Source organism: Marmota flaviventris, chromosome 19 (genome assembly GCF_047511675.1).
Source record: "Marmota flaviventris isolate mMarFla1 chromosome 19, mMarFla1.hap1, whole genome shotgun sequence".
Classification (NCBI taxonomy): domain Eukaryota; kingdom Metazoa; phylum Chordata; class Mammalia; order Rodentia; family Sciuridae; genus Marmota; species Marmota flaviventris.
This window is the reverse complement of record NC_092516.1, coordinates 35,901,631-35,914,187: the sequence shown is the minus strand read 5'-3', so window position 1 is coordinate 35,914,187 and position 12,557 is coordinate 35,901,631. Positions and strand designations below refer to the sequence as shown.

Genomic DNA, 12,557 nt, shown 5'->3' with positions numbered 1-12,557 from the left:
TTGAACGTAAGTGTGAGGGATTATTTCTGGGCCTTGAGTTTTATTCCAGTGATCTACTCTTCCACTCTTATGCCAATACCACACTGTCTTGATGACTATAGCTTGTGTAATTGTTGAAACTGGGAAGTGAGGGTTCCCTATCTTTGCATCCCCCTCCTTTTAAAGTTTTCTTGGAGCTTCTGAGTCCCTTATACTTCCATATGACTTTTAGAATCAGATTAATATTTTCGGCAAAAAAAGCCTACTGGGATTCTGATGGGAATTGTATTGAAGTTGTAGACCAGTTTGGGAAATATCGTTATCTTCACAATATAAATCTTTGATCCATGAACATGGGATGTTTTCCCCTTTATTTGGATCTTCTTAAATTCATTTTAGCAATGTGTTGTGGTCTCCAGTGTTTGAGTTTCACATCTCTTTTGTTGAATGTGTTCACGTTTACCCTTTCTGATGCTATTGTAAGTGGAATTATTTTCTTCTCATTTATGGAGTGCTTGTTGCTAGTCTGTAGAAATACAATTGATTTATTTTATGTCGATCTTGTGTACTCTGCAAACTTGATGAATTCATTTATTAGTTCTAGTGGATTTTTGTAGACTCCTTAAGATTTTTTTGTATACTAGAATCCTGTCTTTTGCAAACGGACATAGTTTGACCTCTCCCTTTATGTTATGTGTGCCTTCATTTATTTTTCTTGCCTGATTCACCTGCCAAGAGCCTCTCCAGTAGAAAACTGAATAGAAGTGATGAGAGAAGACATCTTTGTCTTATTTTTGACTATAGGGAGAAAGCTTTCAGTCTTTTACCATTAAGTATGGTATTAACTCTGAATCTTTCTTTCCATATGAATTTGGAAAAATTCCTTTGTCAGGTTAAGGAAGAAACTTCTATTTCTAGTTTGCTAGTGATTTTATAATGAAAGGATATTAAGTATTGGCAGATGCCTTTTCTGTGTCTATCAAGGTGTACATATAATTTTTGTTCTTTATTCTATTAATAATGGGTATTGAATTGCTTGATTTTTTTTGGTGGGGGGTATGTTGAACCAACCTTGCATTGCATTTCTGGGAGAAATCCCTTTGGTCATGATATAGTCTTTGTTGTTGTTATTCTTTTTAGATATACATGACAGTAGAAAGTATTTCGACATATTATACGTACATGGAATACAGCTTATTCTAATTAGGATCCCATTCTTGGGGTTGTACATGATGTGGAATTTCACTGGTTCTGTAGTCTTTTTTTTAATATTTATTCTTTAGTTGTGCATAATACCTTTATTTTATTTATTTTTATGTGGTGCTGAGGATTGAACCCAGGGCCTCGCACGTGCTAGGCGAGCCGTCTACCGCTGAGCCACAACCCCAGCCCTATAGTCTTTTTTAATATGTTCTTAAATATTTGGGAAATATTGTTATCACAGGTTTATAAGTGTTCTTTCTAAAGGATTGACCCTTATATCTGTTTTTGTCTCTAATAACAATTTTTTTCTTCAAAAGTTTATTTACATTAGTGCAGGCACTCTAGTTCTCTTTTGATTACTATTTGCATGATATATTGTTTTCATCCCCTGACTTTTAATTTGTTTCTTATCCTTTTGTCTATTTTGTTGTTGTTATTCTATTTTGCTGCTTTTTTCTTTTTGTTGGTACTAGGAATTGAACTCACCTATTGAGCTACATCCCCAGCCCTTTATATTTCATCTTAAGGTAGGATATTGCTAAATTACCCACAGTGGACTTAAACTTGGTATATTCTTCCTTCAGCCTCTTCAGTAGCTGGGATTACAGGCGTGTGTCACTATGCTACCATGCTTTGCTTGTACCCGTGTTTTTCTGTTTGTTTAATATGTTTAGGATTCCATTTTAATTTTCCTATTAGGTTTTTCAGTATCTTTGTGGATTTCTTTTTTTGTGCTACTGAAGATTAAACTCAAGAGTGCTTTACCACTGAGTCATAGCCCCAGATCCTATTATTTTGAGGCCGGGTCTCCCTAAGGATGGCCTTGAATTTGTGATTTTCCTGTCTCCACTTCCTGAGGAGCAGGCATTATAGATGTGTGCCACCATGCCTGGTTGGAATTTTAAAATAGAAAATAGAACAATATATATTCCAAATTATTCACTTTACAGCTGGTAATAGTCCATTTTTAGTTGATAATGTGTTATTTCACATAAAATACAGAAATCTTACAACCTCATAGATCCGTATCACTCTCCATCTTTTAAATTATACATGTTACATGTGGTACATGTACATGTCATCAACCCCAGAAAAGAATGTTATTAATTAAGTGGTAAACACTTATATGGCTTATAAATTTAGAGGAGAAAAAATGTTAAAGTCATCCTTTTGCATTTATTCAGGTATTTACAGTTTCTGTGCTTTTTCATTCTTTTCTGAAGATTATAGAGTTTCCACGTAGCATCAGCCTGAGGAGGTTCATTTGGCATTTTTGTATGGTAGGTGTGCTGGTGGTGAATTTTCTTAGTGTTCTTTTTTTCTGAAAATATTCCCATTTTCACTTTCATTCTTGAGTGATATTTACCCTGCGGGTACAATTTTGTGTTTACAATTTTTCTTTTAGCACTTTAAAGGTGATCCACTTAAACTCTCCTCTGGCTTCTAGTTTCTGACGAAAAGTTACCCATCAATCTGACTGTTCTGTAAGAGATAGGTCATGTGTGAGTCAGCTTTCGGTTATTATAACAAATACCTGAGATAATCAACTTAAAAAAGAGGAAAGGTTCATTTTGGTTCACAGTTTTGCAGTTTAAGTCCATGACAGATTGGTCGCGTTGTTTTGGGCCTGTGGCAGCACAGTATGCGCAGTACATCATAGCGGGAGTGCACAGAAGAGGAGGACATTCATCTCCTGGCAGGAAAGAAGAGAGGGTGTGGGGAAGAGACTGGAATCCCCCAATCCTCTTTGAGGCCATGCCCCCAGTGACCTAAGACCTCCAACCAGGCTCCACCTCCTGAGTGTCCCACCACCTCTTAGTAGCCATGCTAGAGGGCAAGCTTCTAAACCCTGGGGGACATTCCAGATCCAGACTCTGGCAGGGTGGATTTCTCTTGCCGCTCTCCAGGTTGTCTTTGACTGTCAACCCTGGCTGGGACGCGTCTCAGTGGACTTCTTGCACTGACACTCTTTGGCAGTCATTTAATGTCTTGAGTCTGCAGATATCTGTGGCCACCAGCTATTAACACTCAAGATTTTTTTCCTTGCCATCAAAGAGACCTCAGATTCTGTTGCTTTGTTTTAATTATATCCATTCAGGTCTTAGGTCCCTTCAGTGAATCTCTTATTTCCAAAATTGTCAATTTCAGTTCTGCAGTTTCCATGTAGTTCTTTTCAATTTTATGTTTGTCTGCTTGCCCTTTTTGTCTCTGGTAAAATTTCCAGACGTTGAAAATGAGTTTTGATTTACTCATTTGAGATAGGTGTGGCATCCTTAATAGAATCTTCATCTGCTCCAGCATCAGCTTCATCTTGGGGTAATGCAGTTGGTTTTCTTTACTTTCTTGAATGTTGTGCGTCTTCTTGGTTCTTGTCTGTCAAGTGATTTGGGTTGTGTGCTGTACATTATGAAGGTGAGGTTGTGCAGGGTCAGAGTGGCCTTGTTTTGCTTCACTGAGGGATATTTCCTTTCCATGGCAGGTGTTGCCCTGGTGGGACTTGAGCTCAATTTTTGTTTCCCACCATGGACTCTCTTCAGATAGGGCTACGTTGGGCCTGTTCTGTGTGTGGGTGACTTGGGGCTAGTTAGAGCTACTTAGAGGTATGAATGGGCAGATAGAGGTCATTGATCCCCCTTTCTCCTCTCTTCTGTGTGGTGAGTTCCCAGGATTCTCTTCCCTGCTTTCTGAGATCAGAAGGACTCACTGTTTCCCCACGCATGCTGGGCCCTCCCTACTGTGTGCACCAGGAAGACTGTGCCCAGAACCAGGTAGAAGTGCAGGGATGAGGTCTCATTGCTGTAGCTCCAGTTCCTTGCTTCCAAGCCAGCCTCTCTTTGCAACTCCATTCACTCTCCACACTTGCTTCTTACACAACACACCTGCAGTGCGTGCGCCCCATGCCTCCAGGTGTTCTAGTGGTTTTCCAGGGGCCTGTCATTGGACCGGACCCACCTGAGCACCCCAGTCACATTGTTATGTCTAAAAGCATAACTCTCAAGCCTGAGTTTTACAGCCTGGACTGCCATCAACCATGAAAATCCCTAGCTCCCTCCCCATTCAAAACTGTTGACAAACATTCCATTAACAAATGATGAGTTAAAACTAATGGCATCATTAAACTCTGCAAGTGACTCCCAGTGGGTGACCCCTGTCTCTCCCTGCTGTGGCTGCCTCTTTTGGGGCCGGTTCTACCCCTTCCCACAAATCCTTGTGGACAGGCCCCCAGCTGCGGCATGTGGGATTGATAGGGTTGATAGGCAGGGTTGATTGAGCCCTGGTCTTGGCTCCTGTGCTTCTGGTGGTGGTGGCGGGTGCTGGATCCTAACAGGCTGTCTCAAATGTCTCATCTCTGGGCTCCAGCTCCCTTTTCAACCCCTGTCCCAGGGGGAAGTGCCTGGAGCCCCTCACTTGCGTGCTTTGCCTGTGTACTGGGCCTCAGGAGAATTCCCAGCCACCTCTGGGAGGTAAAGCAGGCAGGGTGGGCTGAAAGGTGGACAGAAACGCTGTGCTGTGGTGGTGCCATATGAGGGAGCTGTGGATACACAGGATGCCTGAGGGCCAGGGGCCGGGCCGGGCGTGGGCGGGGCGGGGAGGGTGTCAAGGGACCTCCTTACAGTGGACTCAGGGGTTTTCCAAGTTGAGGTTGGAGCGCGATGGTGCTTCAGGCGGAGGGGACTGCGGAAGCAAAAGCCAGGAGGTTAGAAGGGGTAGAGGACGATCATGCTGAGCTAAAGCCGGTAGCTCTGCAGTTTACTGGAGTTATGTGACAAAGGAGCCCCAGAGTAGGTCCCTAGGCTCTTGGAAGGGATGCTGGGCCTCCTGTCCAGGAGCGGAGGGGCTGGGCCCCAGGGCTGTGGGGGTTCTGGTGAGGCTCCGCCTTCTGAGGGTGTCGGGGCACAGCCACTGGAGGCTTCAGGGAGCCTGTGAGAGAGGCCCTAGGGGTTGGGGCTTTCCACGGGCTTTCCCAGACGCCTTGCAGGTGTGCAACCTCCCCTCCCCTGCCCTGTCTTCTGGGGTTTCCAGGGGCCACGTTGGAGGTGCTGGGGGGCTCAGGTGGGTCAGGGACCCAGTTCTCAGTGGAGCTCTGGGGCGGGGTTGGAGGCAGCACCTGGTCAGCCAGGGGTGGGGATAGGAAGCGGCCTGGGCAAGTGCCACTGCTTTCTGGGCCTCAGTTTCCTCTCCTGAAAACCGAAGAGTCCCTCCAGGAGTACAGTCCCCGGGAGAAATGGGTCTGGAGTCTTCGTGCTAGCGGCCAGGGGCAGAGTGGCTGGGAGAAGGAACCCCAGACCCTGGCCACAGCCCCCCTCCTCCCTGTCCAGGCACAGAGTTCGAGTACACGGACTCGGAGAGTGAGGTCAAGGTGCGCAAGCAGTCGCCTGCCGGGCTGCTGCGGCCCAAGAAGGGGCTGGGGGAGCCGGGCCCTTCCCTGGCTGTGCCCCCGCCCAGCGCCCGAGGCCCAGGCCCCACCAGCCCGGACAAGGCCAAGCTGGCAGCGGAGAAGGGGCGCAAGGCGCGTAAGCTACGGGGCCCCAAGGAGCCTGGCTTCGAGGCTGGGCCAGAGGCCAGTGACGACGACCTGTGGACCCGGCGCCGCAGCGAGCGCATCTTCCTGCACGACGCCTCAGCCGCAGCTCCTGCGCCCAGCAACGCAGCGCCCGCCCCCAAGCCCAGCCGTGGTGGCAAGGGCGGCTCCGCCGTGAGCCCGCGCAAGGACACCGGCCGTGCCAAGGACAGGAAGGATCCCAGGAAGGTAGGGGCTCAGCACAGGTGTGGGGCCTTGGGAAGGAGGCTGGGGTCCCCTAGTCTTGGGAACTGGCTCTGAGTTAGCCTGTGCTGATGAAAGCCCTGCTTTGCTGCCCCTTCCTTACAGAGCCCTTCATCTCTGTCCCATCTCAGGATGACGCTTAAAAATATGGATAAATACCCGAGGCCCCACATTGTTTGCTTTTCACCATGATAGCAAAAATACCTGAGATAGGTAGTTTGGGGAGTTCTGAGCCATGAGGGATTGGCCCCAGTGTTCTGAGCCTGTGGTGAGCCCCACGTCATGGCAGGAGCCTGTGATGAAGCAAAACCTGCTCACCCAGCCAGCCAGGGATGAGGGAGGGCAAGGAAGTCCCCCAATGACCCATTGGCCCTACTTCCTAAAGTCCTACCACCTCCCAATAGACCAGCCTGGGAATCAAGCATCCAGCCTTCAGAGACTCTTGTCCCATCATAGCAGACCCCAGGGAAGATATCCAAAAAACCCATTGGTGATCTGGTGCCAGACCTGCTCCTTTGTGAATGTATTTAAAAAGGGGGTGTGGCAGCAGGTCTAGTAAGGACTTTTCAGGGTGCCTGTAGTAATTGTCGTGGGCTGGGGACCCTGGTGGTTTCTGTTGGTGGCACTGGCACTAGCACTGCCAACATCATGGTGGTTTGTGGCCTCCAGTCTTCACCTGCAGGAAAACCTCATTTCTTCAGAGGTAAAAACGTGAGACAGAGATGGGATTTGTGTGTGTGTGTGTGTGTGTAGATTGAACCCCGGGCTTCATTCATGCTAAGCAAACACTCTATCACTGAGCTACATTTGCAGCTCATACTTTCCTGAATTGTCTCCATGGATACTCTAAATTAAGAAAACTTGCCTTTCAAGAACACCAGGATACCGGACATGTTCTCCTTTTGCATTGGCTGCTAGGAAGTGCATGGTCAGTGGCTCCTTGCTTAAATAATTGTGTTCAGGTTTGATGGCCAGCTCTCTACAGTATTCAGTACCTTTATTCTACCTTGAGTCCCTGATGGAGGATGTGCACTCAAGTAGCAATGACCTTTTAGGAAAAAATGATGAAAAGGGATTACAATCAGAAATTTATTTTATGAGTGCATGGTAGTGCACTCCTTAATCCCTGCGACTTGGGAGGTTGCGGCAGGAGGATTGCCGAGTTCAAGACTGCCCTTGGCAATTTAGTGAGACCCTGTCTTGAAATAAAAGATATGAGGGGCTGGTGGGGAGAAGGGGCTGTGTTTGAGCATCACCCACAGGCCTCTGGGGTTTGTGCTCACCTCTTTTCTCCTCCGAGCTATCTCATGTTTTTCAGGGCCTTAGAGAAAAAGTGCAGGGTGAATAATAATATTAATACCAGGTAACCCAAGATAGGCCCAGACACATTCGAACTGCTTACCATGCAGATAGTCGCACTCCCTTTATCTGGGGGGGAATTGTTCCCAGACCCCTAGTGAAGGCCTGAAACTACAGATGGTCCCAACCTCTGTGCTGCTGTACCGCCACTGTTGTCCTGAGGACTGAGATGGCTGCTGAGTGGCCCAGGGCAGGTGGACATACAGCATGGACATGTGGACAGAGGACCACCCGAGTCCTGGGGGGCATGGAACAGGATACCTCAGGGCCTCACAAGCTTTGGTCATGTTACTCAGAGCGGCAGGTAGTTTGAGGCTTATGAATTGTTTATTCCTGAAACTTGGCATCTAGCATTTGCAGACTGTGGTTGACTGTAGATTACGGAAACCACAGAAAGTAAGTGCAGGTAAGTGGGGATGGCTGTGTTTCATTTATTGAGTGCTCCACCATGTGAAGTAGGTTCCTCATGTTAACCACACTTCCCAGGTGGCCCGCAAGATGGCAGGTACCTGCTGGGACTGTGGCCACACTCCCCAGAGCTAAGCTGTCCACACTGGGTATTTCTTGCCAGGGCCTGGGCCTGATCACCAGTCCACACTGCCCCTTTGGCCTCTCCCAGGATGGCGCCTTCTGTTGGAGGCCCTGGAGTCCCATTCCTGGCATCTGCATATCTGGGGCTATTGGGGGAGAGGCCAGCCTTTTGGTGGTGGAGCAAGAGACCAGGTAAATTGTCAGTAGAAGGAGACTCTACCCAGGAGCCACCCAGGAATCACCATGGTTGGCATTGCTTTGAGATCTGCTTTTGTGTCCTATCTCTTATTTAAACTTTTAAAAAAATTTTTTGTAGTTGTAGATGCACAATACCTTTATTCTTATTTTCATGTGGTGCTGAGGATCAAACCCAGTGCCTTCCACATGTGAGGCGAGCATGCTACCACTGAGCCCTTGCTAAATAGCTGAGTCTAGCTTTGAACTTGTGATCCTCCAGCCTCAGCCCCCTGAACTGCAGGGATTACAGGTGTGCACCATGGTGTCTGGCTGTTGCTGACACTTTGCTAACATACACGGGGCTGCCTGGAAGAGCTCTGTACTAAGCCCATGTCTGAGTCCCTCTGTGGACCAGGCCCAGGCGTGGGACCTGCAGGTCCAGCCCGTGGATTCTGACCCACTCTCCCTGAGGTACAGCCTCCTGAGTGCTGGGATTACAGGCATGTGCGACCTCACCGAGTTTAACCTTATGGACTTTTATGTTACTTCGATTTTTTTTTTATCAATATTTCTAGCTGGCTGTGGGTCATGGCACTGTCTGGGTGTCCGTCCCATGGTGACATCTCCTTCCGCCTTCACCTTGCTGGCTGCTGGTGATTTGGTAGCTGATGGACTTTTGCCACCATAATTACTGAAGCAAAGAATGTCTCCATTTGGTGTCAGAACCTCTGTCATTTTGGGAGATATTTTCTTATTAAAATAAAAGGGATTGGGGGTTCCCAGAAATGATTTTACTGATCAAAGGGGAAAAAAGTTATTGGTTTTTATCTGTTAATGACAGTAATTAGGAAGAAAAGGAAGAAAGGAAAAATCCACTCAGAAACATCCCCCCGCCCATGAACAGCTGCAAAGCCATGTGCTGTAAGATAAGGTGTCCACGCCAGAGGAGGAGGCAGCATGGCTGTGGACATCCTTGTCACCCTGAGAGGCCCTGGGCTTTCAGGAATATGAATGGGATTACAATGTGCATCAGAAACAAGAAAATACAGTGTGTAGGTGCGAATGTCCAAGAAAAGGACCAGGACAGTTCCCTTTTTGTCCTTTTAGTGCACTTTGCTTTGAATTTTAGGTTTGATGTGAATGTTGTGACGGTAGTATCTCAGTAACATCTGCCCACTGTTACCTTTTCCTGTCTGAATTTTCAGCGACCTAACAATGCAGCCTTGGCCATTTGGTTTTCGACAGGTCTCTTGTGGTTTACTGTACTTACTTATCTTTTGTGGTGCAGGGGGTGGAATCAGGACCTGGTGCATGCTAGGGGAGCACTGAGCTACACCCCTAGCCCGACACGTCCCTTAAGAAGCATGGAGGTGCGCCCCCACTTCCACCACCTGTAGCCTCTGGCTCATGCCTGCTGTAGATCTCGCCCAGCATGGGCATTGCTGGTTTTGGCTCCTGGTTGGAGCACAATGTGACATTAGCAGCTGGAACAGAGGCTGTCACTGTGTTTGGAGGCACCAGTTTCAGTGTCAGGCCACTGGTCATCCAGGTTGTTTCCGGGTCTTTGCTTGGATCAGCAAAGCCGCACACGATGTCTGCTTCAGAAGGGTAGGGCCAGTTCCAGTTCAGCCTCATCAGCGTAGGGAGGAGGGCGAGTTCCTCCAGGCTGGGCACCATGAGGTGCCAGGAGGGCACACCCCTCACTACGGGGACTCTGTGGAGTAGCATGGGTATTGTGGAAGTGACTTGGGTGGCAGCTAAGTGGCTTTAAATGCCTTTCCAGGAATAGGTACTTCAGATCTAGCTGGTCTGTAAGCTAGGGTCTTTTCTCTCTTTTTAAATTCATTTTTGGCATTATTTGAAAAAGTGACAGAGTAAGCCACCTACAGGTGTGTGGTTGGAGGGGGCGGAGTGAGTGCCAGCCCCCACTCCGTGGCACACCCGCAGCTGTTATTTAGCAGAAACGGGGCTCCCGCCCTGCGTCTGAGCTGTGCACGGGAAGAGTTCCAAAGCGGGGCTTTGGTCACTCCCAGCTGTGTTTCAAACACCATGTGGGCTAATGTGTCCGTGTGGCCTTCTTGTCTGCCTGGTTGTATGTGCTCGTCCCTCCAGAAGGCGCCTTGTGTGCTGTCACCAGTAGTGCTGCTGGAGAGGAGTCACTCGCCCATATGCAAGTCAGGTTGTCCTCTTGTTTGGGGGCAGCATGGAGTGTGCGATAGTGACGAGGTAGTCGAGATTACAAACAGAAGTGCTGGCAGAGAACAAGGTGTTCTGATCTTCTGGGTGTGGCACTCGGGTCGGGGGACCTGGAAGGGCTGAGCCAGGGGAGAGCAGCATGGGGCCCTGTGTCCCCACCCAACCGCCTGGGCTCTCCCTCCCCCCTGAGCATCCTGCTTGTTCCTTCCTCCTCCAGAAGAAGAAAGGGAAGGAGACTGGGTCAGGAGCTGCACTGCCACCACCCCGTGTCCCCGCCCTGCCCTCCGAGGCCAGGGCCCCTCATGCTGGGCCCCTGGCGACCGCCAAGAGGAGCAAGGCCAAAGCCAAAGGCAAGGAGGCGAAGAAGGAGGTGAGCCTTCCCGGAGGGTGCACACAGAGGATCAGGCCTGGGCCAGTCCACAGTGTGGGGGCAGCACTGGAGCCCACTGCGTGGCCCTCTGTGCTCCTGCAGCAGGGGTTGGTACCAAGACCCAGGGTCTTCCACGTGCTACTCTGTGTTTACTCTAACTGCAGCCAAGGCTCAGCAAGCCAGATGACCAGCTATGGTCCCCAGGCTCTTAACAGGGTCAGGAGACACCTGGCCACCACCATGAGGCTGTCTGGCAACAGGAGCACCTGCTCAGTGCCAGGTCCCCTCTGGGATCCACAGGCTTCACGCAGTTGACAGGGGATGTGCCTGGGTGTGCCCCGTGCCCATTAGCTGCTGCCCAGGCTGTTTCCTCAAGCCTTTGCATGTGGCTGGAAATGCCCCCTCAGTCTCTCTAAGGAGGAAACCATGGTGTCCACTGTGGCGTTGAGTGTCAGAGTGGTACTGAGTGCTGAGTACTAAGTATCATGCTGAGTGTGCACAGGCCGTGGACAGTTAGTTGCAGCCCATTTCATCTTCCCTCTGGCCTTCAGGTGTGCCCGGTCCCTTGCCATTGAGCACATGGCAGATGCCACCCCAGCCTGTCACCCAGGTTTCCAGAGAGGGACCCCAGCAGGGCAAGAACCCTGTGCTGTGTTCTAAGCTGTTGGTCTGCTGTGTTCCATCCACAGAACCGGGGGAAGGGGGGTGCTGTGAGCAAGCTGATGGAGAGCATGGCGGCTGAGGAGGACTTTGAACCCAACCAGGACTCAAGCTTCTCAGAGGATGAGCACCTGCCACGAGGCGGGGCTGTGGAGCGGCCTCTTACCCCAGGTGGGTGACTGTGAGGCTGTGTGTGTTGGGAGGAGCTGCAGGGGTTCCTGAGGATGTTAGATTTAAGTCCTGGCCTGACACATAGCTGGAAAAAGCATGTGCAAAGCCCCTGAGGCACTTGAGGCAAAGGAGGCCTACTCAGCTCTGGCTTAGTACGCTTGGGTATGTGGGGAGCAGCCTGGGGACTTTGGAGGAGGTGGGAGCAGATCACCCACAGTCTCTGAGACCTTGGCCAGGGGTGTGGTGCTCATCCCAAGGAGCACAACTGTCCCAGGGTATGGGAGAGCAGTGTGGTCAGGGTATTGAAGTGAGCCCCCCGCCTGCTGTGTTGAGCATCCTGCAGGCCCCAGGGAGGCAGGAGACTGTAAATATCTAAGCAGTGCAGGTAGGACCTGGGCCCCTTGGGGCAACAGTGGGGAGGCAGGCAAGTTTGAGTGTTAAAAGGGAGGGTGGAGGGCGGTGGGAATGGGGCCTGTGACCTGGAGAGATTAGGGCTAGTGATGGGAACACCCTGAGGAAGTCATGTCCATCAGGCACAGAGACCCTGGTCTGAGCTCAGAGGAGGGATCCCAGATACAAACTGTGGGGAGCGAGGACAGGGCTGTTCCGAGGGGTGTGCTCGTCCCTGCTGCTCTGGAACAGCCAGCTGCATGACCATTCTTGGGCTGGGGTCTGCAGGGGGTGGGGGGCTGTGTGATCAGTGCAGTGGGCTAGCCCCCGTGTGATAAAACGACGGGGCGTCAAGGGTCTGGGTTGTGCACTCAGCTCTGGGTCGTGCACTGTGCTGGACCGTGGCCTGGTGGGAGCAGTGGCCCCCGAGATGCAGCCAGAGGTTTGCTAGGGCCAGAGAGAACAGGAGGCCTCTCAGGCCTAGGGACAGGCATGCCACCCCTTCTGCCCTTGGCCAAATCAAGTGACACAGCCACCCAGTCTCAAGGAGTGGGACGTGCCCTCTGCCCAGGAGGTGCATGGAGAAATGGGCCCTTTGTACCTGAACCCCAGAACTGTCTGGGTCTTTGTTTTGGTTTGGTACGAGGAATTGAACCCAGGGCGCTTAGCCATTGATCCACATCCCCAGCCCTTTTCATATTTTATTTAGAGATGGGGTCTTGGTGAGTTGCATAGGCCTGGCTAAGTTGCCGAGGC

General features: G+C 50.1%; 1 protein-coding gene across 6 annotated transcripts in view; it reads left to right on the top strand.

Moving 5' to 3' along the window:
* The window catches only part of Tnrc18 (trinucleotide repeat containing 18), a 91,786-nt gene that overhangs the window by 66,852 nt on the left and 12,377 nt on the right, over positions 1-12,557 (top strand). For all 6 annotated transcript variants that reach the window (XM_027919743.2, XM_027919742.2, XM_071605516.1 and 3 more), the window contains 3 exons: positions 5,502-5,932; positions 10,428-10,580; positions 11,270-11,411. In XM_027919743.2, the coding sequence (XP_027775544.2) occupies positions 5,502-5,932; positions 10,428-10,580; positions 11,270-11,411 (726 nt within the window). The remainder of the gene's footprint in view (positions 1-5,501; positions 5,933-10,427; positions 10,581-11,269; positions 11,412-12,557) is intronic.